At 36.8% G+C, this 25,304-nt stretch overlaps 2 protein-coding genes across 3 annotated transcripts in view; both read right to left on the bottom strand.

Moving 5' to 3' along the window:
- The window catches only part of LOC310724928 (uncharacterized protein), a 254,798-nt gene that overhangs the window by 78,486 nt on the left and 151,008 nt on the right, over positions 1–25,304 (bottom strand). The window lies entirely within an intron of this gene.
- Positions 20,047–23,610, bottom strand: LOC310726816 (little elongation complex subunit 1-like). 2 transcript variants are annotated; one of them, XM_083542764.1, is made up of 6 exons: positions 22,579–23,610; positions 22,211–22,451; positions 21,739–21,907; positions 21,430–21,590; positions 20,472–20,662; positions 20,047–20,287 (listed from the first exon to the last, which is right to left on the bottom strand). In XM_083542764.1, exons 1-6 carry the CDS (start codon positions 22,629–22,631, stop codon positions 20,068–20,070), a joined length of 1,035 nt encoding a protein of 344 aa, XP_083398890.1. In that variant the 5' UTR covers positions 22,632–23,610; the 3' UTR covers positions 20,047–20,067. The 2 variants fall into 2 exon arrangements, with proteins under 2 accessions (XP_083398890.1, XP_083398891.1); XM_083542765.1 differs by having other exon boundaries at positions 20,047–20,662; positions 22,579–23,609.

Genomic DNA, 25,304 nt, shown 5'->3' with positions numbered 1-25,304 from the left:
ATTTATCTACAAAATAAAAGCTGTTACCCGTCTTATTATCTGTCATTATTTCTCCTTCTTTCTTCTGAAAGTCGCTCTTTCTGGCTGAAAAATCTTTTTTGCTGTCTTGGAGAGCGGATTGTTCAAAACATTGACGCTTATCACTAAAAACAATTAAAAACATATTAGCTGTTTGTTTGCGCTTCATTGCTGTGGTCAGTAAATGTTTGTGTTGAACTGCAGCACAACAAAGTTGTCATGACAATAAAAGCGAGTCCAGGGCGCTATCAGAGATAGCGACGTCACAAAAGAGGCGGGGCTTCAATGATTCAAATGCAGACACGGAAGCTGAAAACGGGTGGTGTAAAGACAAGCGAAGTGGTGTGTGATTGTAAACCCTACACGAGTTCCTATAGCGCTCCTCTGTTTAGACACAGTAGGGTATTAAAATATTAAGAATTATATTATTTAATAGAAAACACGTGTTTGCAGTTTGGAATGTGATTTTGATAAAAAATTATGGGGTTTAATTTTAGGTTCAATTAGTTAGTACTGCATTTGGGGACCTGTTGTTGTTATACTTAAAGTGACCATTAGGGGGAGTAGAAGTGCATTGAAAATAGAGAATGAGAGAACACGTGATTAGCGCGTGTCAGATGTGTGTTATGAGCTATTAGAAAATAAATCATTCATTTATGCTACCTGGCCTCATTTCCTTCTGTTTCCTGACAACACTGCACTTTTAACAAATACTTTATTAAATTTCCCTTAGATTATTCATTATACTTACCTTCTCTGAACACAAACAGATGTTTTACTTAAACACATGGTAGTATTTATAGTCTCTGTTTATCTTTCAATTATAATCATCTACTTATCAAGACGTTTGTAAGTAAGAAATTATCATAAGAATAAAATAATCTGGTAAATTAATTACAAGGTAAATTAACTGTAATACATATTTTTTTAGAAAACATTCAAGTCCAAAAATGTATTTAAAAAGAAAAAACATTAATGAAAGATGTGATTGATTTTGATCTGCTGCCAGTCTTTTTACAAGCACTTAGTGTTTTCTCAACTGGTCCACGACTACACCATAATATGTATGGGATTTTTATATTGGTATTAAAATAAGAAACTAAACTCCTATAAAATCATCTCAGCAGTAATAAAATCAAGATTTGGTGATTTCTGTAAAAAGTTTGGTGTGGAATGGACGTCTCTGTTCACCTGTGTACAGCAGCACATGGGGAGGACAACAAATAAAGACAAGAAATAAAAAAGTGACAAACTTCATTTGACTTTTCCTTCATCACCCTTATATATATTTATTTTAGACAAATGTATCCACTTTTTCCTGCAAGTCTGTGATCTTTATGCTAATGATCAGGAGTAAACATAAAATGAGGAACATCGCTTTTCCCCTCTTCACTCCGGTTCCGATGGTCCTGATCACCTTTCCACCTATTTGGGGATTTTATGGGTGATTTGTTTCTCAATAATAATAATTATAATAATAATAAATGATAAACTCTGTGTTTTAAAGAGAATAAAATCCATAAAGCTCAGAAACTCACAGTTCCAGGGGTCATACAGTTCGCTTCATCCCGGCAGAGGGTCTTCATCCTCCACCTGGAACACGGCATCTCTCGGAGCTACAGGAGGAAAATCCAAGTGATGCTGAGGAAAGAAAAGTCCAAACAAATAATATCAAATATATAATATACCATTTTTCATATAATAAAAATCAAAAGTAATATTACAGAGTTGAATCCCAGTGGAAACGCGAATCCGAAGCTGCTGCTTTTCATAAGTATTTGGACACTTGTCTTTTCCAGCCAGATGTGGTTCATAAATTCACATAAAATGCATAATGCTTAAATGCTCCATCCAGCCAATTAACATGCAAACTGTGGAAACACTTCATATAAACAGAATGTAGAATAACTGAAATCATTTTAAATGAGCTTCATTTGTCTGTTTTGTGTACATACAGGATTCAGGGCCATTTTTCTAGATTGATATTTGAAGGTAATTTTGTATTAAATAATATTATTTTATTGTTGGTGCTTTAAGTGCTTTGGGACTCATGTGTAAAGCAGGACATGTGATCAGAGTGATTACAGTGATATTTAGATATAATAATAATAATTTACAAATAAACATAAAGACTCCGTCCTACAATGTAAATGATTTCGAGTGGTCTGGATTGTAATTATTGTAATTTTATAAGAACTTAAGGAGAAACTTGTGAAGTGATTGTGATACACACGCATGAAAGAAGAAAATTGAATTGAATGTGAAACCAGCAACAAATGAACATTACAGTATTGAAACTTCATTGTGTTTTAGAGGTGAAGTTATAAATGGTGGAGTTTAATAAAGAACAGAGCTCCAGCTGTTGCAGGGGTTTCAGCATGAACTGCTGAACTGCTGAATTAATCTTCAAATTCAGTGTGTTTTGGGAGATTTGGAAATAACTTCTCCATGAGCACTCTAGGTATCTCAGGGGGATCCAAAATCTGGTCCCAGGGCCAAATGCAGCCTGTAAACAGATGTTAATTGGTCCTTGGTTTTCCTATAAGAATGTATGATGTATGGAAGAGATGAGCAGCAGCATAATTCAGAGCAAGAAAATAAAGTCAAAGAGGATAAAATACATACCTACATGTTTATTTCTTTGGATTTTGGTGAGTACACAGTTTGTAATGTGTAAAAATGGTTGTATATGGAATTAGATGTGTACTGATGTCATTGCGTGAGAGAAAATGCAACCTCAGATCTTGAACAATGGGATTCTGGTGAGTTTTGTGGTATTAAAAGGTAAAGATGTGTGTTGGTTGATCAGTAACGTGTATATGAGTCTGAACTGTTCATATTGTGTGATAATGACGATGAGGAACTGTTTAATTAGCGCCATGTGACTGAGTGTCGTATGATAGTGGAAATAGTGGAAACCAGTGAACCGACTCTTCTGGACTTTATTATTTAACTCTTTTGAACTGAGTTACTTGAACTGATTCAAAGGAGTCAAATTACTGAACCAAATCTTTTTTTAACTGAATTGATCAAACTGAATGGAGTTATTGAAATAAATAAATATAATTTTTATTTAGTTTTACTTTTTAACCTTTATTTTAATATCATTTACTTTTGTCACATTCCCCAACATTTTATCATGTGGATTTTATTTCTTAGTTGAATTTAAATGAAGTCCAACAGTTTAATAATAAAAACAAAAAACACACAATTTTAACATGTATTTTTTTTTATATTACAATAAACAATTTTTTTTACTTTATTATATGTATAACATGTGCTCATATGCTGAATCTAAACATGCCCAGAGCTTAGAGACTTTTTGCTCTCCAGTGCTGCCATTTTCTGTTCTTCATGAATTATTGAAGAAGTTGTGTATAAAGTGATTGATCTGTCGTTTGGCCTTTAGTTTATCCTTTTATTTATTTTTCATCAAATGATCTCTCTCATCCTTTGCAGTCTTCTTCTCTTCCTCACAGTGAATCAGGGAATTCTGGAGATCCTGGTGGTTTGGAGCTGTAAGGTGATCATCTCCTCCATGTCTAGTTTGGCCTTCATTATTTTCTTTCTTAAATTTATTTTGTTAAAATTCCAAAGTTTCCTCCAGCTGAGCAACACGTTCCTCCAGTCGTTCTCTGTCTCTCATTAAATAATTTTTCTCTTCCTCACAATGATTCAGGGAATCCTGCAGCTCTCTGATGGTTTGAAAGTGTACGTTGGTCATCTCCTCCATATCTAGTTTGATCATCTCTATTTCCTTTTCAAATTTATTTTGTTCAAAATTTAAAGTGGTCACCAGCAGAGCAAGACGTTTCTCCAGTCGCTCTCTGTCGCTCCTCAAATGATCACTCTGATGATCTGCACACTTCTTTTCATCAGAATGTTTCAGGGAATCCTGGAGGGACCTGGTGGTCTTGAGCTGTAAGTTATTACGCATCTCCATGTCTAGTTTTGCCTTCTTTCCTTTCTTTCTTTTTAATGTGGCCTCAAGCTGAGCGACACGTTCCTGCAGTTGTTTTTGTTCTCTGGCCCAGCTTTTTCTCTCACGTTCTACAATTTTCTCTTGTTCCTCATGGAGGATCAGTGAAGACAGAAGCTTAGTGATGTTCTGGAAGTATGTGGGGTTTTGCTTAAGGATTTTCAGGAAAGACTGGAGCTCCATGGAGGTCTGTTCCAAAGTGACCTCAAGCTGAGCAACATGTTCCTTCAGTTGTTTTTGTTCTCTCGCCCAGCTCTGGCTTCTCTCAGTTATATCCTGTTCCCGCTGCTTTCGCTCAATAGCCAAAATTGCCTTCAGCTTTTGCACCGTCTGTAGCAGAAAGACTTTCTCTTTTTTCTCTTTTGTTATCTTCTCTATCATCGGATCCAAATCTTTTACTACTTTCTCCATGTGTTCCAGCTTCTCCTTCATTTCAGCAATCTGCTCAGATTTCTTCTTTCTTCTGGTTTGAAAAATTTCTCTAAACCTTCTGAAGAGCCCCATGTTTATGCCTCTTTACTCACACGCACAAACCTTAGGAAATGAGAGAAATAGCGTTCATACATACAAGTGGCCCTACTGTGACGTCACACAGAGATGCTCCGCCCTCCGGTCTTTCTTTCTCTCAGTTCCGGCAAGATGGCAGGCTGAACACATGTGCTCTTACTAAGCGGCTTAGTTATCTCCTGTTTTCTAATATAAAAGTAATTTAATTCTCAATTACACCTACCCAGAGGGATATTTAAGTTTTGTGTTAGTGTTACGGGCCTCCGAAATCCGAACAACTGAATAACTTGTACATTAAAAAAGCTAAAGGTGCATACATTCGCTCAAAAGCCAAGTGGATAGAAGAGGGAGAGAAGAGCAAGTCCTATTTTTGTAGGTTAGAAAACAAACGGCAATCAAAAAACATTATTGTTTCCCTAATGGTAAATGATGTTGAAAATACTGATCCTAAAATAATAAGCAAAGAAATACATAATTTCTACAGTGACTTGTATTTGTCTAATTTTTCTCCAAAGGAGTGTGATGACTTTTTTGAAAAAATTATACATTTTATTCCTAAGATTGACAATGAATTAAGAGAGCTTTGTGATGCACAATTATGTATGGAAGAACTCGATTTAGCTGTACAGAAACTCAAATCAAACCAATCGCCTGGTCCTGACGGCCTTACAGGAAATTTTATACATTTTTTTGGAATGATTTGAAAATGTTACTGTTTAATGCCCTTATTGAATCTATTGAAGATGGTTCATTGGGCCCCACAATGAGTCAAGGCTTGATTACATTAATCCCCAAACCAGATAAAGATCATAGATTTTTAGATAATTTCCGCACAATCACTTTACTTAACAGTGACTATAAAATTTTCACACACGTCTTTGTCAATCGATTGAAAAAAGGACTTAATGGAGTAGTTAATGAGGTTCAATCGGGATTTCTTAAAGAAAGATCCATTCACAATAATGTAAGGCTAGTAATGGATATGGTAGAATACAATCACTTGATAGAGGATGATGGATATATTCTTTTCTTAGACTTTAAGAAAGCCTTTGACGCAGGTTTTTATTTAAAGCTTTAGAAAGCTTTGGTTTTGGTGAGCACTTTGTCAATATTATAAAAATGATCTATAAAGGTATGAACAGTTTTATTTCTCTTCCCTATGGTACATCACAAAGATTTCCTGTTAGTCGTGGAATAAGGCAGGGATGCCCTCTGTCCCCTCTTTTATTCATTTTGGCTGCGGATATGTTGTCTACTTTAGTTATTCATGATCAAACGGTACAAAAATTCTAAGTATTTGGTAAAAGTTTAGCAATTAGTCAATTGGCAGACGATACTACACTGTTCTTAAAAGACAAAGACCAAATTCCTCTGGCTATCTCATTAGTTAATGTTTTTTCTAAGGCATCAGGACTCCAGTTGAATCTAAGAATCTAGGCATTATAGTGTTACCAAAGACCAGAAATTAAGTACGAAAGAACATTTTGATAATAACTTGCAAAAAGCAAACCGAATATTAAATTGCTGGTTACAAAGAGACATTTCCATTTTTGGCCGAATCTTGCTAACGAAGGTTGAATATTTATCAAGACTGATTTATCCCGCTCTTTCTTTGGCTCCTCCCTCAAATTTCATTAAAATATGCTCCCAAAAAATTTCTAATTTTATTTGGAAGCACAAAGCCCATTATATAAAAAAAGCAGACACTACAAAATCCTATGAACAAGGTGGTTTGAATGTAATTAAATTTGAAAACATGAATATTTTGTTAAAACTTAAATGGTTAAAAATGTTTCTATGTAAAGAAGAGAGTTTTTGGTTTACAGTTTCATCAGCTTTGTTTCAAGAACTTGGTGGAATTACATTTTTTCTCAAATGTGATTTTGATTTATCTAAACTCCAAGTGAAACTAAGCCCTCTTAGTACTCTTATTTTGGAAATTGGCACATACACACAATTTTACACCTCATAATGCTTCAGTTTGGAACAACAAATATATATTGCACAGGAACAGATCTTTATGCTATAAGAATTGGTTAAACAGAAGTATATGGTCAGTAAGAGATCTAATGGATGAACAGGGTCACATTTTAGACTATAATGCTTTTACTTTGAAACATGGCTTTGCCTGTCACCCGGAAGAGTTTTTCACTGTTGTTAATGCAATACCTTCTGGCATAAAGATGCTGATGAGATGTTCCTCCTGTTCCTCCTAAAGCTAAAGAAATACACTTCAGAATTTTTAATGAGATTTATCCTTCTTACAAATTCCTAAATCAGAAATTTAATATAGAAATTGTCCCCTGTTCCTTTTGTGAAAGCCATTCTGAAGACACGGATCAGATCTTTCTCTTCTGCAATTTCTCCAAACTCTTCTGGATGTCAATTCAGGACTGGTTGATAGAAAAAGAGGTGGTTGTTGATAGTTTTGTTTTTCCTTTACATCATATTTTATTTGGAGTACCTAAAGACTGTTGTGTTCATTCTTTTTGCCTAATAACATTGTAATATTAGCAAAATATTTCATTCATAAATGTAGATTCTTTAATTCCCCCCCCCCCCCCCACACACTACTTATTATATTAAAAAATGACTTCAAATGTTTTTTCAAGGCCCTCAATAAGATGAAAGTGCAGAGTGCTGTGAAGCTGCTTTATTTATTGACATCATTTAATTAATTGTGATACTGCCCCTAATATTTATCTTTATTTAATTTTATTTATTTATTTATTTTTTCTTTTCTTTTACTCACTATTTAAGTTCATGTAAATTATAATTTCAGATTTCTATCTATTTATTTTCTTTTTTTTTCTAAACAATTTATTAGTTATACTGTGTTGAGCCTGTAATATTTATCTACATTGTAAGTGTATATTTGCTTTTGTTGTTTATATACTTTTGTATTCAATAAAAAAAATATATATATAAAAAAACCCCAAAAAAAACAAAGGCGACAGATGGCGCACCCTGACTATTTTATTCATTAAAAAAAAATACAACGTTCTGTTTATATAGTGAGCATACACAAATGAAAGAAGACCCTTTACAGATTTAAATGATGTATTACTTTGACATTTTTGATAAAATAGGACCGAGCAGTTTAAGCTCTTTTTGCTGGCATCTAAAAAAAAGCACGATTGGGCGCCGGCAGCAATTCAGACTCCAGAGGGTTAAGGAACATCAAACATCACTGAATTTACTAAAGTGGACTTCAGGAAAGAAAATGAAGTGATTGAATGCTCTCTGTGATGAAGAGACATTAGACATGATTGGAATTCAAAATCTTTATTTAAATAAAACTTTAAATTGGAATTCAATATAAAATGAAGATGGTGAAACAACATGCACACTAAAGTACATGAAATGTTCGTATTTCACCATCTTCCTCTATTCCTGAATCATTTTCCATCTCTTCAAGTTTCTTCAACAGATCCTCGAAGCTGTCGACATCAAAGGCTGGTACAGAATCCAGGATCTCTGTGCTGTTGTGGGGGTCTTCAGTATGATTCTGATCTCCAGACTGGTTAAAAAAGTCACAATCCTCATTTAAAATGGAAAAGATGTCGTTGTTGAGCAAAGTGATTTCCTCCTCGTCCTCGAGCTGAACCTCACTGCTTGTACACTCAGACCCATAGCAGGTGCTGTAAACAGAAGTGCACAATTTTAGCTGCATATTAAAGTAAATGAGTGGCGATTATGGTGATTATTTAAGATGCAGAGTAAAACTCATTCTTCTGAAACTGTTCCAATGCAGTTTATTAACTCACTTGGTCTGGCAGAAAATCGACTCAGAAACAGAAGGGAAAAGAGGAGGATCAAAGCAGAAGTCTTTAGGAGACAGCAGTTCTTGGTGGCTAAGGCCGGGGAACTGATCACTAACTTCAGGCACGAGGTCATGGACTGGTACTTCTTCTGGCATGTTCATGACTATGTGGTGGTTTGGTTGATGATCAGGTCTCCTCTGTGAGTCACTACTCTGCACACTGCCTTTTCTCCTTCCCTTCTTTGGAAGCGGTTTATAAACCCAATCTACATGATAGAAAAGAAGAATTTAAAGAGTAAGAAGCAACATAAAAACGATAAAAGTGTCAGAATTGATGTGTTTGTTTAGTTATTTTGCCATTTGTCTATAAAGAAAGTTCACCTACCAGGAAACAACTGTTTGTGTTCCTGTTTAAGCCTCCATGATTCAGTGTAGTAGGGTTTCTTCTGTTCTTCACTCAGTTTGTTCCACTGGATCCCAAGCTGCATGCTGATCTCTGCAGAGCTGCTATTTGGATTGGCCTTGGAAAAGATGGGCCGCTGTTTCCTCGCCCAAACCATGTAGGCATTCATTGGCCTTCTGATGTTGCCTTTTTTATCTCTGCACTTGGCAATGTTAAATTTATCTACAAAATAAAAGCTGTTACCCGTCTTATTATCTGTCATTATTTCTCCTTCTTTCTTCTGAAAGTCGCTCTTTCTGGCTGAAAAATCTTTTTTGGTGTCTTGGAGAGCGGATTGTTCAAAACATTGACGCTTATCACTAAAAACAATTAAAAACATTTCAGCTGTTTGTTTGCGCTTCATTGCTGTGGTCAGTAAATGTTTGTGTTGAACTGCAGCACAACAAAGTTGTCATGACAATAAAAGCCAGTTGAGGGCGCTATCAGAGATACCGACGTCACAAAAGAGGCGGGGCTTCAATGATTCAAATGCAGACGCCGAAGCTGAAAACGGGTGGTGTTAAGACAAGCGAAGTGGTGTGTGATTGTAAACCCTACACGAGTTCCTATAGCGCTCCTCTGTTTAGACACAGTAGGGTATTAAAATATTTAGAATTATATTATTTAATAGAAAATACGTGTTTGCAGTTTGGAATGTGATTTTGATAAAAAATTATGGGGTTTAATTTGAGGTGTAATTAGTTTGTACTGCATGTGGTGACCTGTTGTTGTGTTATACTTAAAGTGACCATTAGGGGGAGTAGAAGTGCATTGAAAATAAAGAATGTGAGAACACGTGATTAGCGCGTGTCAGATGTGTGTTATGAGCTATTAGAAAATAAATCATTCATTCATGCTACCTGGCCTCACTTCCTTCTGTTTCCTGACAACACTGCACTTTTAACAAGACTTTATTTAATTTCCCTTAGATTATTCATTATACTTACATTCTCTGAACACAAACAGATGTTTTACTTAAACACATGGTAGTATTTATAGTCTCTTGTCATTCTTCAATCATAATTATCGACTTAAGATGTTTGTAAGTAAGAAATTATCATAAGAATAAAATAATCTGGTAAATTAATCACAAGGTAAATTAACTTTAATACATATTTTTTACTGAATACAATCAGGTCCAAAAATGTATTTAAAAAAGAAAAAACATTAATAAAAGATGTGATTGATTTTGATCTGCTGCAGTCTTTTTACAAGCACTTAGTGTTTTCTCAACTGGTCCACGACTACACCATAATATGTATGGGATTTTTATATCGGTATTAAAATAAGAAACTAAACTCCTATAAAATCATCTCAGCAGTATTAAAATCAAGATTTGGTAATTTCTGTAAAAAGTTTGGTGTGGAATGGACGTCTCTGTTCACCTGTGTACAGCAGCACATGGGGAGGACAACAAATAATGACAAGAAACAAAAAAGTGACAAACTTCATTTAGATTTGACTTTTCCTTCATCACCCTTATAGCTGACATGCCATCATTATACACACACAATGAATGTAACACTGATTTGAGGTGATCCATGAAAAAAAAAAAAACTTTCTTTTAGTCAGTTCTATAAATGTTAGTTTTAAGACTAACGAGGCATAAAAACAATTTAAATGTTTACACGTGAGATTCGTAACACCACTTCCACAAATACAAAGTGCCCTAGTGTAACATTTGATCAGTTCACAGCAAAAACAACTTCCTCCTTTCTGCTAAATCTTGATATTTAAATCCTTGTTTGGTCAATTATTCCCTGGTTCTCCTACAGCTGATGTTCTACTGTATACACAACACATCATCTACAGGAATCTTTGATATCCCCAGTCCTGAGGTGAGATACTGAACAGGAACGAGTGAGATGAGACTTAAAACTGTTGCTCAGAGAGATGAGTCCATAACATCTTCTCTTCATCTTCTTCCTCTTGATCTCATCTTTTTCCCTTTTCCTCCTGATCCCCTGGTGTTGGACAGAAATCCCTCTGTAACCTATAACATAAAGCTGTTCAAACACTATGTGCTCTATTTTCATCTTCATGTGAGGCTCATGACTGGTAGGAGACGAGCTGTTCGGAGGAGACTGAGTCCTCACAGGGGACGAGCTGCTTGAAGGAGGCCGAGTCCTCACAGGGGACGAGCTGCTTGGAGGAGACCGAGTCCTCACAGGGGACGAGCTGCTTGGGGGAGACCGAGTCCTCACAGGGGACGAGCTGCTTGGAGGAGACCGAGTCCTCACAGGGGACGAGCTGCCTGGAGGAGACTGAGTCCTCAAAGGGGACGAGCTGCTTGGAGGATACTGATGCCGTGTCCTGTCTCCGTCTTCCTGTGTCTGAAGAGACAAACACACAGTGAGACGCGTCTCGTAAAAGGAATCTATAATCAATATTACCTTCACCACCAGCTTGTGTGTTTAAACCTGAATAAATCCTCTATTAAACCATTAAAAACATTTTAACAAGTTATCACAATTTATATTTGAGTAAATATTTGAACACTTTGTCTTTTCCTAACACTGTTTATCAGTTCATTTCTGCTGAACTGAACCCATTTTTCTTTCCTCTCAGTTTAACAGCAGTTACTGAAGCACACAGAGGAACAACTCAGTCATACACTACACAGATTTTTAGTGAACTATAAGTAAACTTATGTACTAATGTAACTTATGTTATCTTATTTACCTAAATATAGTTTTATTCATCTTTTAGTCAAAAAGTAGACGTTTCTAATAAAATAAACACAAAAGCAGCGCTAGCAAACCCGGCTAGCATGAGGCTAATGATGATGTCTCCTACACCATTAGCCGAAAGGTCCATTTCTGCTCACTGCAACATTTATGGAAATATTATCACTCTTTATTATCATTCTTTATTTATTTATTTTAGACAAATGTATCCACTTTTTCCTGCAAGTCTGTGATCTTTATACTAATGATCAGGAGTAAACACAAAATGGGGAACATCGCTTTTCCCCTCTTCACTCCAATACCGATGGTTAATAATAATTATAATTATAATAAATGATAAACTCTGTGTTTTTAAGAGAATAAAATCCATAAACCTCAGAAACTCACCGTTCCAGGGGTCATACAGTTCGTTTCATCCCGGCAGAGGGTCTTCATCCTCCACCTGGAACACGGCATCTCTCGGAGCTACAGGAGGAAATCCAAGTGATGCTGAGGAAAGAAAAGTCCAACCAAATAATATCAAATATATAATATAAAATATTTCATATAATACAAATCAAAAGTAATATTACAGAGTTGAATCCCAGTGGAAACGCGACTGATCCGAAGCTGCTGCTTTTCAGCTGATACACACTGTGTGGTCAAAAGTATTTGGACACTTGTCTTTTCCAGCCAGATGTGGTTCATAAATTCACATAATTCACATGCACTTAAATGCACCATACAGCTAATTAACATGCAAACTGTGAAAACACTTCATAGAAACAGAATGTAGAACCACTGAAAGGATTTTAAATGGGATTTAAATACCCGCTACAGAGGGAAGCAGGAGCTTTTCTGTAGCTCTTATTGCTTTTATGTTCATGGCACAGGACCAAATATCAGTTTATTTTATATTTCCATAATGAGCTGGAATAAATCATAAATGCTGCGGTGCCAATGGAAGATTAAGGAGAAAAAGAGTCTCCAGGGACTCTTGTCATTTTGGATGTTATTATTAAGGTTGGTAGTCGATACATCAGGTTTCCCTTCACTGTGGCACACTGACCTGCTTCAGCACATGATTCCTTTATCCTGACACATAGCAGTGTAGGGAACAGACTACAGGCAGCTGCAGGACGTGATGACTGGCTTCTTGGTGACTTTAACAACATGTAGAAATTGTAAACATTGTCCTGATGTAGTCTATAATATGACAGGTGACAGAGGCTTCACCCCTCAGATGCTCCTCACCTCCTTAAATGCAGATGTGGAGCTCTGGATGTCTCAGATGGAAGATTTCTATACCACCCGGAAAAAGTGTGTAAGATTATCAGGGTGTGTGGTGTTTTGCACAATGTGGCACTGAGGACCAGTTTCCCTCTCCCTCCTGACCTCCCTCCCCCTCAGCATTATGACCCCGAGCCACAGCCCCCTGCCCCACAAGAGGAATATAAACTTAGTGGAAGAATCCATGAGGAGGTCATACGGCGTTTGTAAGGAAGACAAAAATCATGGTTGTTAATAGTGTTTATTGTAACTCTTTGTAGTAAAAGATTCAAATCAAAATTAAAAAAAAGATGAAAAAAAGATTTGACAAAACAGAAATAAAAAATTATCAAAAGACGAGACGATCTACAAGATACAATAGCTTTACACTCAGCTTTATACTATTGACTATAAGTGTAAAACTATCATAAATAGCCATAAGAGAAACAGAAAGAGGAAAAAGGCATGTTCAGACTCTCTGTTTCTCTTGTCGGCTTCTTCTTTTTCTATTTCTCGTTTTCTTTTGAATGTTTTCTTGTCTCAGCTGAGCAACAATTTCCTCCCATCGCTCTCGGACTCTCATATAATGTTCTGTTTTATTCTCTGAAGTCTTCTTTTCTTCCTCACAGAGATTCTGGGTATCCTGGAGCCCCCTGTTGGTCTGAAGCTGTAAGTTGTTCCTCTCCTCTATGTCAAGTTTAGTTTTCTCTCTTTCGTCCTCTTGTTTTTCCTCAAAATCCAACGTGGGCTCAAACTGATCAACACGTTCCTCCAGTCGCTCTTTGTCTCTGATCAAATGATCTCTCTCCTGCTCTGCACTATTTTTTACTTTTTCACAGTGATTCTGAGTATCCTGGAGCTCCATGGTGGTCTGTTCCAAAGTGACCTCAAGCTGAGCAACATGTTCCTCTAAATTATTTTGTTCTCTCGTCCAGCTCTCTCTCTCACATTCTACAGTTTTCTTCTTGGTGGTCTGTTCCAACGTGACCTCAAGCTGAGCAACATGTTCCTCCAGTTGTTTTTGTTCTCTCCTCCAGCTCTCTCTCTCACATTCTACAGTTTGCTCCAGTTCCTCATGGATTTTCAGGGAAGACTGGAGCTCCATTGTGGTCTGTTCTAAAGTGACCTCGAGCTGAGCAACATGTTCCTCCACTTTCTCTTGTTCTCTGTTCCAGGTCTCTCTCTCACAGTCTACAGTTTTCTCCAGTTCCTTATTGATTTCCAGGGAAGACTGGAGCTCCATGGTGGTCTGTTCCAAAACAAACTCAAGCTGAGCAACACGTTCCTCCAGTTGTTGTTGTTCTCTTGTCCAGCTCTGGCTTCTCTCAGTTATGACCTGTTCCTGCTGCTTTCGCTCAGAAGCCAAAGTAGCCTTCAACTTTTGCACCGTCTGTAGCAGAATGGCTTTTTCTTCTTTCTCTTCTCTTATCTTCTCTATCATTAGAAGAGAAAATGCATCCAAGTCTTCTACTACTTTCTCCATGAGTTCCAGCTTCTCCTTCATTTCAGCAATCTGCTTAGTTTTCTTTGTTCTTCTGCTTTGAAAAAACTTTCTCAACCTTCTGAAGAGCTCCATGTTTATGCCTCTTTACTCACAAGCAAAAACCTCGGAAATGAGAGAAACAGAGACGCGTTACCAATTATAGACGTTGCCTTACTGTGACGTCACAGGGAGATGCCCCGCCCTCCGTCTGTGACGTAACCCGGTCTCTCTTAACCGGACTATGCGCATGCGCACATTACAGAGGTAAAAAGCGGATAAAATATCATGTCTTCACAGCTTTTCTGTTGTTCCTGAGAGAAGAGCGATATTACAGTCATTAATAAGATAAAAACGGCTGTAAACTGTGTATAAAGCGAGTGAATCCGAGTTGAGAACCGGAAGTTGACCGGAGTGACTCTATGAATGTTGCAGAATCTTAAATGACCAGTAGGTGGCAGTGTGATGTGTATTAGAGCTCACTGTCACAGCAGGTCATTAGAAGTAGTGGAGCTCTAATGACGTCATTAATAGAGAGGACAAGACACACAGCAGTTTGGGATTCTTTTATTGACTTTATTGATGAATTGATTTGGAGTATGATTGTGTTTCTGATCAAAGTAAGTTCATGTGTATGGAGTAAAAACAACCTGTACATTTCTCACTTCCAGACAGTATTATGAGATGTTCATCTGCTGGAAGTTCATGTTTAATGCTGCATGTTTTATAGGATTTATGAGCTGGAAGAAATGTTTCTATATTGGTTTTGTTTTCAACAACTGGTGCATTTTTATCTGCTTTTTCCCCTCAACTATAAGGTTGAAACCATTTGTTTATTAAATGCATTATTCACTAAATAAACATCAATGAAAACTGGATGATTTGTTTTTATTGAATGTAAAAATATTAATTTGAGGATAATTGAACTTAATGAATCGAATAGTTTTGGATTAAATGAAGACTTTACTGAACTAAACAGCACTGAATTCTCCTTTAAATCAACTTAAGTTTACTGAACTAAATACTGTTACTTATATGAAAATAAACCCGGTTTCTTGAACCCTGTTCGGTTTCAGCCCCACTTTTGGGCCTCACAGCTGAAAATGACCTTCCTGACTTTCAATGGTAAAAGTTTCTGACAACAGTGTGCTACATACACAATTTACATCTCTTTTGAAACAACACACTTTGGGCTTTACATCATCCAAAGATGCTGAAGTTCATTAGAAAAAAATGTGTACGTCATAAAACATTTATATATCTGAGTTTAATACCCCTGATCTATGTGAAGACACTGATCATAATCATCATCATAATGTACTAACGTTAATTTGATTAGACAGACTCCACTTTGGACAAATTCAGTCTCCACATTAGACAATCACAGATCGAGCAGCTGCTAAAAGAGGCCAAAAAGCAAGAGCCCTGCAACCACGACGTGATTTGAACACGCAACCTTCTGATTTGGAGTCAGACATGCTACCGTACGCCACGAGGTCCGAGTTGCTATGTGAACCCACCTCATGGCACAGAGTTGGCTTTGCATTTTTCTCATCACGGTTGTAATGACAAATTAAGTCTGATGGTCACGTTGCAGGCTCTGACATTTTCCGCTTTTGAAGTCCCTGATTGTTGGTGTAATTAGGATTCATACATGAGTAAATAATGGTTTAGTCTCACTGTGGTAAGCATCCTTTATGGTGGTAATTTTGACCAACAAATGGCTTTAGTTGTCTTTGTTTGAACCCAAAAGATATTCCCATGATCCTCCCATGCAAATATCATTGGTTCATACATACTTTAACTGTGACATTATTTGACGTGTCACTGAAACGTGAATTGTGAATACATAGGGTTGTTTTTTACTCTGGACAGGCAACACAGAAGATGCTGCGGGTAAACAGAATAATTCACAAGTCACTGTTATATGAACAATAAAACATTTAATTTAAATTAAAGGAAAATCTACGAAAATGTCAAATAATAAAATATAATAGATGCAAACACACAAAAGGTACAAATAATATTTCAAAATGATGTATATATTAGCGAAAGAGGCACAGGGTTTATTTGTATTTTTGTTATTATTATTAAATCTGATTAAACATTTTAGGAGATTATTTTCTTTATGTGGTTTAGCCTGTGCATCTTCCGGGATCTGAAGTTCCAGGTGCCACCCAGTAAACTCCATGCAGTGGGTCCAGTAGAATGGGGAGTAATACAAACAGAGACACAGGGTTTATGTTTATTGTTGTTGTTGTTTTAAAATCTGATTTAAAAAATGTGAGAAATTATTTTGTGTCATTTCATCTTTAGGCGATGGTGAAGGTTTGGAGGTGGTTGAACCATACACCTCATATAAAGAATCTAAAAAACAACAAGAAATACGTCACACATTTTAACAGCAGGAACAAGAAGCACCAAGTGTTCAGAATGCAGCCACATCATTATTCACATATCAGCTCACTGTATTTTTATGTGAAACAAACATGTAACATCTGTAACTTAGACAAAAGCAGCATTTCACACGAAAGAATCAAACGTACAAATTCACACGTGATGAAATGATACACGATTACATGTTCATTAGCTGAATGAGATCTAACACACTCGTTCACACACTCGTTCACAGTGAGGTTCTGTAACAGCATGTGCTTTTGAGGAGATACTTACAGTACATGTGTCTGGACTCTAAAGTCTGTTCCGAATGATCCTGACAGGAACAACAATAACTACAAAGGAAGATAAGGCACATACTGTGTGATCTCTAACATGTTCATTCACACACTTGTTCACACACTCATTCACACACTCGCTCACACACTCATTTACACACTCGCTCACACACTCGCTCACACACTCGTTCACAATGGTTCTGTAACAGCATCTGCTTTAAAGAGAAACTTACTTCGGTTTGGATTCTGCGGAGGTCCAATAATATTATTGTGCCTGATGGCATCAACATCACTTCTGTTTATTCTGGGAGCATCTCCCATTTCATTTGTCCTTCTGGGTATCCTGAGAGAGAGAGAGAGAGAGAGAGAGAGAGAGAGAGAGAGAGAGAGAGAGAGAGAGAGAGAGATGGTAAGGAACTTAGATTTGCTAGATAATACACATGTACTCAACACACACTTACAAAGCTTTCGCTCAGCAGCTCTCAGTGTCTCTCTGTTTTACGTTTCATCAATATGTCTGGTAATTGTGTAATCTGAGAGGAACTTTAGCTATTTCTTTAATTGCGTCAGGGCCGAGCATCTTGTTGACAGCGGCTTTGCAGGCGGGGGGCATTAATGTCTCTGCCTCAGTGTGGGGCTTTTTTTGATTAGGCTACGAGTTGAGCTACTAGGTAGGTCACTTTGAGATCTTTCTCATTCACCTTTGTGTTTTTGAGATATTGGTGTGTGTGTGTGTGTGTGTGTGTGTGTGTGTGTGTGTGTGTGTGTGTGTGTGTGTGTGTGTGTGTCATGTATGTCGGTAGTTGCTGTTGGCCTGTTGGTAGCTCCATAATTAGTTTCTCCTCATCCTCTTATCATATATATATAGTGGTGTGAAAAAGTGTTTGCCCCTTAATGATTTCTTATTTTTTGCATGTTTGTCACACTTTAATGTTTCAGATCATCAAACTAATTTAAATATTAGTAAATGATACGCAAATTAACACAACATGCAGTTTTTAAAATATTTTTTTATTATTGAGGAAAAAACAAAACCCAAAACAACATGGCCCTGTGTGAAATATTTCAATTTCTCTCACCACACACAGGCCTGATTACTGCCACACCTGTTAGCAATCATAAAATCTCTTAAATAGGACCTGCCTGACAAAGTGAAGTCGACCAAAAGATCCTCAAAAGCTACACATCATGCTGAGATCCAAAGAAATTCAGAAACAAATGAGAAAGTAATGGAGATCTAACAGTCTGGAAAAGGTTATAAAGCCATTTCTAAAGCTTTGGGACTCCAGTGAACCACAGTGAGAGAAATTATTCACACATGGCAAAAACATGGAACAGTGGAGAACCTTCCCAGGAGTGGCGGGCTAACCAAAATTTCCCCAAGAGCACAGAGACCACTCATCCAAGAGGTCACAAAAGACCCCACAACAACATCCAAAGAACTGCAACCTCACTTGCCTCAGTTAAGGTCAGTGTTTATGACTCCACCATGAGAAAAAAACCTGGCAAAAATGTTTTTTCCAAGATGAAAACTGCTAAGCAAAATGACCGTAAAGGCTCGTCTCACTTTTTGCCAGAAAACATCTTGATGATCCCCAAGACTTTTGGGAAAAGGAAAGCTGAGTAGTTGAGCGCGAGCCGTTTGCATGTTGTTAGCGCGATGCTCGATGTTCACAATGCAAGTTATTGCTCGTAATGCATTCAATAAAAAAAGTTTTTGCTCCTCCTGTCAAGTATTTATAAATCATGTTACTCACAATACAAGCTTCCCCTGTACGTGAATTATCATGACACCAATCTGAACTTTTGCTGTTTCCTTACGGATGCTTTTAATTGTCGGATTCTGGTCCTTGATTTGAGACTTAACGCATCAATAAAACAAATGTTTAGTGATGAAAAAAACATTTTCACCTGAGATCTTTAAATTTTTTCATATCTGTTAGTATTAAAATGGACCTCACACTGGTTCTCTAAACACATTCTTATGTTGTCTGTTCTGTGTCTATAGGATCTTTACGATGTGGGTATGTAAGGTACACGGAATGTCTTTGTGAGGGCTCACATATCTCTGGTTACTATGTCTTCTTACCCAATCAGGAACAGTTTTAGGTCAGGTTTTTTCCAGTGTGAATATATACTTGTCTGTTATCTGCATTAAACTGAATAAGAACATATGCGTCATTCTGTGTGCTGTGTGATTCTTCCCTGATCAGAAAAGACCCCAAGAGCATCGTAGTTTGTATGGAAAACCTCTCCAAGAATTGTGTTTGTTGGGGCATGATAAAAATATAACAATATCTGAGTAAAGGAAAGGACGTTGTGAATAAATGTGTTGCGTTAAAGGTTTTTAATTTTTAATAAAAATGAAGAAATGTGTGCTGCATTAATTGTGCATTAATAATATTAGTGCTGTTAAAATGAATTTGGGTTAACGTGTTTATTTACATGCTCATTTTGAAGGTTTTTTCAGTATAAAGGACATTATATAAAGGTCAACCCAAACAGATCACAACAGTTAAGCTTTTTCATGAGCTTTTTATACTTTTGCATTTTCTTTGTAGAATCTGTACAAAAACACACAATTTGACTTAATTTCAAAACACCAGGAAAACTGTAATGCAGGGAAAATGTACAAGAATCTGTATGCGCTCTGTTATACTGCATGTATTATATGCTGTATAATAATGATGGTGTCTACAGCTGTGGCATCATGTTGATGTTATTAAGAGGATGATTGGGACTGAAGGCAGATGATTGGGTGTGAAACGCACGACCCGAAACTGTAAAGAGACAATGAATAACACTGCAGATCTATTATGTGTTTTATTTATTTATGTACAAAAATATAAAAAACAATTATAATATCTATTAAACATTATTTATTGTAATAATTTTTTTGGTCTTTAGGTGAGAAGAAAGAAATCTGATCTGCTTCAGGCACTTGGGGACGGCTGGAGGAACGGGCTTTGTGAGGTCTTTCTTCCACGATTCTAAAGCGTTCAGAGCGACTTTGGGGCTGCTGGGGGCCAGATCATGAGTGGCATAAACCACTGCGAGCTGCACCTCCCACGGCAAATCTGCACACAAAATCCATCATAAAATTAGGACTTGCTGAAACACTTTCCTGTTGATAGAAAACTAAAAATCAGAGAATAAAGATAAAGATTGATTAAGGACGTGTTTAATTGATCCTTTAGTGATACCTTTTTGTCCCCTGAACTCAGTGATGCTTTTTGTTAGATCCTCCACTGATGCTGCCACGTTCTCTTTAAGGCCATTTTGGCCAAGTCGCCCTGTTTGAGATGGACAAAGAACATGAGTGAAAAACAGAAGAATCCAGAAATAATGTGAGATAATGCTCTAAAACAGGATTTACAGGAAACTTACCAAGTAGCCTGAATATTGCTGCTACAGAGACGTTTCTGTACTTCGTTTCCTCTGTTTGTGTTTGTTTCAGCCACGTATTCAAAATGAGCCACACACTTTTTCTGATGAATAAAAAATTGAACATATCAAATTGTAATTTTATGCAACAAGAATGGCAAATTTGCAGTATTTGGGACACACACTGTCTCATATGAGTCTCACATTTGCCAGTTTGCAATTTATCTAATGTTTAATAAACTAGAAAGATGAGAATTAAACACGTTGAAGCAGTTTCACATTCAGTACCGAATAACATGGGAGTCGGTCCAAATCCAGCCCAGTTGTGCACACAGAAGGTCCAGGCTGAAGACGTAGTCCCAGGCAGCAGGACAGAGATCATCACCATACCAACTGCTCTTCTGGAAAGTCAGACTTTTGTCTTTCAGAAGAGCCTTCAGTGTGCTGGTGATGGTGCTGCAGATGTTTCCTGGAGGCTCCTGGCAGAAAAATACATCATTTCTTTAAAAACCAGATCAATGAAACAATGTTTACAATAATATGATCATAACTGAAAGTTCACAACCAATCACAAGTGCAGATGATTGAAATACTGAGGTAGAGCTCTAACTGTGCATTCTGCTCTTTTTATAACCTCCATTTATTACTCTTATGTGAGGAGAAATCCTAGAAAATAACCTCCAAATGACTCCAAGATTTTAAAACACATGCAAAAGACCACACGTTACTAAAGGGTTTATGTATCAGACAGTAGCAGGGGTAAATACTGCTCTAGAATAGTACATGAGTATGTAATTTGAGGCACAGATTTAGTTTGTTTATTCAGTATTGAGCACAGTGTCACATGGATCTATATCACTTCCTTTATTAGTATATTATGAAACACAGATTGTTTTGACTGCATGTTTATTGCACTGATCTGATCATTTTGTCATAAACAGCGACATTAACGCTGGAGTTAAGTTCAGTTTCTTTGCTGCTCATTATCAGCGTTTACTCACACTAATAAAAAGAGACTACAATAGTGATGTCCTGTAACACTTTTTGCTTGAATTTTTTAAGAAAAAAATGAAATACTTATTGATTAAATTCAACATGGATTTATAATGAATTTGCTCCATAGATCACATGCACATTGGACATTAAAAGTAGATTAAGATTGCAGTAAAACACTTGAAAATTCCAGTTGAAAAGCGATATTTAATGATTATTCTGGTGACAGTTGTGATGAGAATCAGCTACTTACTGTATCCCAGTGCAGAAATTTGCTGAGCAAGTAATAAATCTTGCCGTATGCCTTCATTTTGGACACGATGTGAATGGCTCTGCATAAAGGGCTGTTACAGGAGAAAACACTTGGCCATGCTGTCACCATGACCATTATTAGTTTTGAGGCTTCAAAAAAGTCTGCAAAGAAAACAAAATGATACCACAGATTTAAAATACACTTTATAGGAAGAAATACAAAACCAAAACCAGAACACAAGTGGCTTCTTTATATCACTGTCCGGATCATTTTTTGTAAATATATAATAAAATGTCAATATAATCTCACCTTCTTTGAGAAATCTGTAGGCGAGGGCATGTGCTTTATGAGAGTCTCCTCTCTTTTGACACAAGCCCACATAAACCCTACAGAGAGACTGCAGGAGTTCATGTCCCATAGACTCTTTCTCCACCTTGATCTTCTCCAAAACCGCTTTTAGAAACGTCTCTGCCAACGTCTAAATGAGACGGAAGAAAAAGATCTAAATCAAACATGTATTCAAGTCATGTATTTGAAACAAATATGAGGGAGTTAAGACTTGACTGTAGATTAGGTTTAGAAAAACTACTAGAATTTGCATAAACCAAAACCTGGAGCAAACATATTTACATGACAAATCATATCTACTGTTCAATTTCAGAACATCAGGACCAGTTAATTATGGATTGACTATTAAAAATGAGAAAACTCAAATCCAGAGCTATAGAATTGCATGTGTGAATTGAATGCACACTAAATAAAACAGAAGATAATCACTGACCTCGTTCACACAAAACTTGGAAATGACAGATTTTTCTTCATCTGTCAAAGAAGGAAGTTCAAATTTCCCTTGAAGTAGTGCATCAATGCAGCTTGGTGATAAAACATCATAGCAGGAATGCTGCAGTGTTTTTAATGCACTACTGATGAGGGATTGTTTTGTGTTTTTGTGAGCTGCAGCATCAAGTCGAGGCTTTTTAGCAGCACTGGGTGGTGGCATGTCTGATGCAGCTCTCTTTGTTCTAATATCAACAAAATGTAATCAAATCACATGACAGACAATTCTACAGTATATATAATACATTGGGAATGTGATATTACAGGAAAATAATCAGTATAAATAAAGTAAAAACAGTAATAGAAACTTACTTGTTTGTGTTGGTGTCCTGCATCTTTAAACTTTTTGTATCTAAAGTGTGCATTTATTAAATATTTTGAAAAATATCCACAAGCAGTCTTGATTGTCCTGTCGCCAGAAAAGGAGATTGTTTGTGTACTGGTTTCCATGGAAACGGGGCGTGGTTTTGTAACATGACCGACTTTTTTGGTCTCTATTGATTGGTCCGTAGGGGAGAAATTGATGCACCAATCAGGGACGCGGACGCTACCAGAGAGGCGGAGTTTCTAGGATCAACGCGCCATCGCTGTAAAAGTGATGGGAAGATCGGATCATTTTAGTGACTCGGTTCTTTGAATCTCATTCATTAAAATTAGCAAATCTTTTGTGAGTCATTTAGTTCCTCTGCATAACCTATGGAGATTTTGTGATGATTTGCTCACGCGCGTCCAGTAGAAAATGAATGAATCACTCTTTGAGACGAATCGTTCTTCTGAGTCACATTAAAGACTCTTTCAGAATCAAGGAATCGTTCATAACCGACTCATCACTACTCTGAATCATCAGTAATGAGTTCCGGGAGAAACTCCGTGTTCCAGGTGGAGGATGAAGACCCTCTGCCGGGATGGAGCGACTGTAAGACCCCTGTAACGGTGACTTTCTAGTCTTTATGGGTTTTATTCTCTTTTCAACACCGAGTCTCACACTTTGAGAACCACTGAGCTAGGCTAACTAGCCGGCTAACTAATCTTAGCTTCAATAGGTTTCATCCTCAGGTTAAATATTCTATTGCTTTTTCCTGCAAGTCCATGAATTTGATGTTAATGATCAGGATTAGACAATAAATGAGGAACAGATCACTTTTCTTCTCTTCACTCCGGTACCGATGGTCCTGATCACCTTTCCACCTGTTTGAGGCTTTTATAGGGGATTTGTTTATCAATAATAATTGTAATTACAATAATTATAAATATTGCAACTAGCTATTTTGGCAATCAATTAATCTAATGATTTTTTCCCCAATTAATTGGATAAAAAACAAACTTATAATTAGATGTTTTGTTTATTATAACTGTATATCATTAATCATACAAAATCATTTAAGTATGAAAAATGAAGCAATTTGTGTAAATCAACATTTGTATTGTATTTTACAGATGGCAAGTTGGCAAACATACTTAAAAAATCTATATAAAATATTATAACATTTTTTTATATAATTTTTGTTTAAAAAAACTACAGTAATTTTTTTTAGTTGTGAAAATATAAACATCTAGAATATATAATAAATACAATGTTGTATAATAATAAAATGATATGCATACATTAAATATATAAAAATTGAAAACAAGCATTTGAACGTAGTAAAGCCGCAGTAAATCACTTTTTAGAACAGATAAGTTACTGTTGTAGACAAATGCTATAAAAAGAGAATGAAACGGAGAAACGCAGCAAGTTAACAGACTTAATGAAAAAAAAAGGAAAAATATGCATCAGTGTACAAATGCTGTTATTTACTGCTTTTAGATTTAGTGTTTGTTCGCACCGTTTTAATGAAATCATCATGATGATGTGATCGAGTCGATTGCGCAACCTGATGCTCGCGAGTCACGACAGAACAGATCCAGTGCGACTCCCGAAGTTACAAACAAACAGTTTACACAATAACACTTCATTAAACTACACCATTTTCACATGATGAGGATAACAGCATTCGCTCACAACCAATTTCATCATCGATTATTATCGATTCGATTAGTTGTTGCAGCTCTAATAATAAATAATAAACTCAGTGTTTCAAAGAGAATAAAAACCCATAAAGTTTGGAAACTCACTGTTCCAGCAGTCGTACAGTCGCTCTATTAAACATTTTTCTACTATTGAACATCAGGTAGCTGCTGAGTGTGTAAGTAGTAGTAGAATATAGTAGACCCTTTAGACCAGGGGGGTCCAAACCTTTTTATTACTAAAGTCCTGTATTAGATCTGTTACATATGAATTGTGTGTGGACACGACGTCTCTCCTGAAGGTTGTCGGTTACAAGACGGAGACAAAAAGTTATGGACGGCAAACTTTTTTTTAACGACCATAAAATGAAATCTATTAATATAAAGTGTGGGTTTGGTCATATGAGGGGATTTCAGTCAGCATCAGGGGGTAATTTTGCTGGTGTCGGCATAAAGACTAACAGCGGTGTGTAAGAGCAGTGTCTCTGTTGTGTTACAGCTCCATCAACACTTTAATCTCGTAAGAAGCACGAGACTGAGAGGAACCACCACATCCAGAGTCCACCCACATCCAGCTCAAGTTCCAGCTGTGGAGGAGAAACCAGTTTAATATTTAGTGAAAGCTTCTTCAGCATCTGTGAGTGACGTCCAGATCTACAAGAACACACACACACACACACACAACAATAACTATATTTAGTACCGTATTTTTCGGACTATAAGCCGCTACTTTTTTCCCCAGGAAACAGAGCTGCTGCACGGGAGCTTGGACTTAATAAATCGATGATAAGACGTTGGAAACAGCAGCATGAGGATCTGAATCGGTGCAAAAAGACAATAAAATCCCGAACTAGAAAATGAGCTCGAAGTCTGGGTCAACGCACAGAGAGCGGACGGCCGAGGTGTTTCAACTGTGCAGATCCGACTGAAAAGGAAAACTATCGCCACCGCAATGAAGCTTGAGGATTTTGGAGGTGGACCATCGTGGTGTTTTAGATTTATGAGACGTAAAGACCTGTCCATAAGGTCAC

This window comes from Silurus aristotelis (genome assembly GCF_946808225.1).
Source record: "Silurus aristotelis genome assembly, chromosome: 1".
Lineage (NCBI taxonomy): Eukaryota > Metazoa > Chordata > Actinopteri > Siluriformes > Siluridae > Silurus > Silurus aristotelis.
The sequence above is the reverse complement of the archived record's forward strand: the minus strand, read 5'-3'. Positions and strand labels throughout refer to the sequence as shown.

Coding starts and splice junctions, on each gene's coding strand:
- LOC310726816 (XM_083542764.1), bottom strand. CDS start 22,631: ATGCACACTTTAGATACAAAAAGTTTAAAGATGCAGGACACCAACACA. Junction 21,591..21,738: donor CTACAGATTTCTCAAAGAAG/GTGAGATTATAT, acceptor TTTTCTTTGCAG/ACTTTTTTGAAGCCTCAAAA. Junction 20,663..21,429: donor AATTTCTGCACTGGGATACA/GTAAGTAGCTGA, acceptor TTTTTCTGCCAG/GAGCCTCCAGGAAACATCTG.